This window comes from Emiliania huxleyi (genome assembly GCF_000372725.1).
Source record: "Emiliania huxleyi CCMP1516 unplaced genomic scaffold EMIHUscaffold_788, whole genome shotgun sequence".
NCBI lineage: Eukaryota > Haptophyta > Isochrysidales > Noelaerhabdaceae > Emiliania > Emiliania huxleyi.
This window is the reverse complement of record NW_005196106.1, coordinates 15,407-19,194: the sequence shown is the minus strand read 5'-3', so window position 1 is coordinate 19,194 and position 3,788 is coordinate 15,407. Positions and strand designations below refer to the sequence as shown.

The 3,788-nt window shown below is 61.4% G+C and overlaps 1 protein-coding gene across 1 annotated transcript in view; it reads left to right on the top strand.

Annotated features, from left to right (window-relative positions):
- Positions 1–2,535: 2,535 nt before the first annotated feature.
- The window catches only part of EMIHUDRAFT_249505 (hypothetical protein), a gene marked incomplete at both ends in the record, with an annotated part of 2,491 nt that continues 1,238 nt past the window's right edge, over positions 2,536–3,788 (top strand). Inside the window, 4 exons of the mRNA XM_005759959.1 lie at positions 2,536–2,976; positions 3,053–3,133; positions 3,206–3,292; positions 3,593–3,693. Of these exons, the coding sequence (XP_005760016.1) occupies positions 2,536–2,976; positions 3,053–3,133; positions 3,206–3,292; positions 3,593–3,693 (710 nt within the window). The remainder of the gene's footprint in view (positions 2,977–3,052; positions 3,134–3,205; positions 3,293–3,592; positions 3,694–3,788) is intronic.

Sequence of the window (3,788 nt, the reverse complement as noted above, 5' to 3'; positions counted from 1 at the left end):
GTGAGCAGTGAGAGAGATTCGCGCGACCACTGCATGGGCGGGTCGATGGGGTGTGCGAGTGCGAGAGATGGGAGTGGCGAGAGGGGGGCACCACCGCACTCTCTGGAGGGGGGGGGGGGTCTGCTTGGCGACAAGGCTCGCGCACGCCGATCATGCGCACGCAGGATGGCCAGCTTCTGAGGTGGGCTGCTCTCGGGGAACGCCAGAGCAGGGATCCAGGGCCCTTGTGCAGCGGAGCGGGGGGGAGGCACCGACGAGGTCAGCGCGTCTGCCTTCAGGGCACCGAGCCCGCCGAGGAACCCGAAAACCATCGCCAGCAGGGAGAAGAAGAAGATCTTCAAGAATCCCTTGTAGCGCGGGGCTTCTTGGCGTTCATCATCCTCGGCACCAGACCTGTGCGAGTCGGAGTGCGTGGTGAATGGTACATTTTAGATGTATGTGGCGGCATGAGCAGCATGCTTGGGGGTGGGATCAGGCGAGGGATTGTGTGGGCCCATGCGCTGCCGCGCGCGCGGGCACCCCCCGCAGTCAGACGCGGACGCGGGGCGCACCCCAGGCAGGGAGGGATGGCTCTCGCGCTTCGCCGTAGCGAACGTACGTCCTACGACAGTGAACGTCCCTGGAATCCAACTTGATTGAATCGGCGATAGACTTGTAAGACCTCCGAACGATTTACGTGCTAGACACATGTACATGTTGTGAGAGGTCGTCTGTACTGCTGCATATGTAGTCGCCCAGAATGCACAGAGTGCACAGACAGATCGGCCATGTTAATGTAAATAAATACGCGGGGTTGGCCGCGATCCATAGTGCGTGGGCCCAGGCGATTGGGGGTGGGACCAGGCGAGGGATTGTGTGGGCCCTGCGCTGCCGCAGTCAGACGCGGACGCGGGGGCGCACCCCAGGCAGGGAGGGATGGACTCTCGGCTTCGCGGCAGCGAATTTACGTCCTCAAAGTCGTCCCTGGAATCCAATGTCCGTACGTTAAAAGGAGAGACGTACGTACAAACAAGACGTACGTACAAACTTTTCACCCAGTAGGTACTTTTTTGCTACGTCAAGTCACAGCGTGGCCACTACCATGATGGGATCTTCACCAAACGAAACAAGTTCAACCTGCTTCTCCACGAGACATTCGGCGGCGGCTTCTCGCCGCCTGCAGTTGCAAAGATCAACCGCCTTGCGCGCAAGGCTCAACGCTCGGGCGTTGACCGCACCGCGTACCCTCCCCACTCCTGCCTCTCATTTGTGTCACACCACGCGGAACGCATCTATCTCCATCGCTTCGGTGAAGCGAGCTTTGCACGGCGATCGAGGATGGCGCGGTTCACCCCCTGACTTGGAGCACTGACTTGTACGTACTTTTAGCTTACTGGGAGAGAGACCCTCTCCCTTTTGAGGTGGCGGGCAGATTGCTCACCAGGCCCGCCAGGCTGTCCTCGCCGACCCACTCCGGCAGCCGCCTCAGGCAGAGCGTGTCGTCCCTCTGCGCGTCGTCATAGCGCGATCGCTTGACGCCGCCGCCGCCGCCGATGCGCGCCCGCATCCCGGTGCGAGTACCCGCCGCAAGCGGGGTTGCCGTACCCGTATCCGTACGCGGCGCCGGCACCCGCGCCGCCGCTGAACGGACCGCCGTACGCATATCCTTGCAATGGTGGGCATGCGGATACGGCGGAGGCGCCACCGACCGGGCGGCGTACGAGGTAAAGGCCGCGTACGCGGGCGCTGCGTCGCGCCGTGACGAGCCGGGTTGTGCGGCCCCGAGTGTCGTAGTGCCCTCGAGGTAAGTGCCGGAAGATCACTGCGGGATGTGTGGCAGCCCAGCTGGCTGAATGAATGTGTCTTGTGAGCTTGTGTGTGTGTCTGTGTGTGTCCCTCCTGAGAGAGAGAGAGAGAGAGAGAGAGAGAGAGAGAGAGAGAGAGAGAGAGATGAGAGAGATGAGAGAGATGAGAGAGATTTGTTTTGTATCGCTCCTGTGTGTCAACTACCTGGCCGGAGCCGGAGCCGGCTGGTAGTTGACAAGCTGCCGAGCCCAAAAGTCACCTGTGTGACCGTCTCAACGGCGCGTGAGTCCACCCTTACCGCCTGGAATGGTGTCCAGTCGTTGGCCAGACTGAGTCTTCGCCTCTCAAACTTGCTAAAAATCTCTCTCTCTCAAACTAGACGACTAGTTACTCCCAGTGAGTATAATAAAAGCCACACACACACACACACACACACACACACACACACACACACACACACACACACACACACACACACACACACACACACAGAGAGAGAGAGAGAGAGAGAGAGAGAGAGAGAGAGAGAGAGAGAGAGAGAGAGAGAGAGAGAGACGAGCGTGAGGAGGCGCTGTTCACAGCAACGCCGAGTTTGCGAGCTTGGCGGGCTGGTGAATTCTTTCCTGTTTTGCATATGCGGCGCCTTGTTTGTGTACCCCACCTTGCCGCTCGGGTTGGTCTTCGTGAAGGCAACCCACCTCTTCGTCGGACAGTGGCTGAGGCGGACGCGCTGGCAGCTCCTCGGCCACCATGCCGTTGCCCTACCGCAGCGCCCAGGCCGTCAAGATCCAAGGGGGTACGGTGCCGGTCAAGCCGGATAAGCAGGCTCTGCTGGACGGCGTAAAGGCAGCGTATACGCAGGCCAAGCAGAACGCGGATGCCGCCGCGGCGGCGGCCGAGGATGTTGCCAACGCGATGAAGCAGTTGGAGGATGACGAGGAGCTCGCGCTATTAAGAACCGACAACAAAGCCGCGATCAACGCCTTGAAGGCCGAGGAAGCAAAGAACGCACTGAACATGCTGCACCCGGACACTCTGGACACCGCGGCGGCGCCGATGGGTAACCTCAAGGTCATGCCGACCGACATCCTGCCGTATGCGTTGTGCGACCTTGACTGGGTGAACGAGATGAAGAACGTAACCATGGCGGACGGCCGGCCGTATCTCACCATCTACAACCACGGTCAGCTGGTGTGCACTCGGAGCACCTCGAGTGCGGTCTGCTCCCTCCACCGCGCCACAGACCGGGCCTGCCGCTGTCGAATAGGTGCCCTTCTGCATGTGGTGGACCATCTCGCGCTTCCCCGAGTTCCAGGGCCAGCTTGCGGCGAGCGAGATGCCGTGGAAGGTCCCGTGCCATACGCTTCGCCCCCCCACCCCTCGTGTGTGGTGTGGAGAACCTGACGTTGCCTCGCCTTAGGCCGTCCCGGACGATGACGGCCACGTCCTCGGCCGGCCCTTCGCTCCCCAGCCCATGCTCGCCTCGCCGTTCCAGAACTTCCCCCTCGTGATGCCTTGGATGGGCTGTCGCTGCGCGTGGCCAGTCTCTCAACTTGGGTACTACTCGATCTGCTGGGCGCGCGAGTTTAGCGAGTAGTGCCAGTAGTCTCTCAGCTCGGCCCGACTACTCCATCAGCCGGGCGCGTGAGCCGTCTCCGACACACACACTCACACACGCGCGCACACACACCGCCCACGCGCACTGGGCCTTGCACTTAATGCCGTGGGGCTCCTGTCGTTCAGACGTGGAGTCGCGAGGGCTGCCTGGCCCTTGTGTGTGGAGAAGTTTACCTAACCTTCTTCCCAGGCGTGCGGTCTGAGCAAGTGGGTCGCGTTGGCGGTCGAGATCATCATCACCTTGATGGAGCTGCTCTACCTCGACACGATCCTCATGCAGCGCTTCTACCAGTACGCGCCCAACTCTCGCTCCTGGGACTACATTGCCAAGCAGCGCTCGCCCCTCACCATCCGCGTCACCGAGGCGAGAGGGGGGGGGGGGGGAG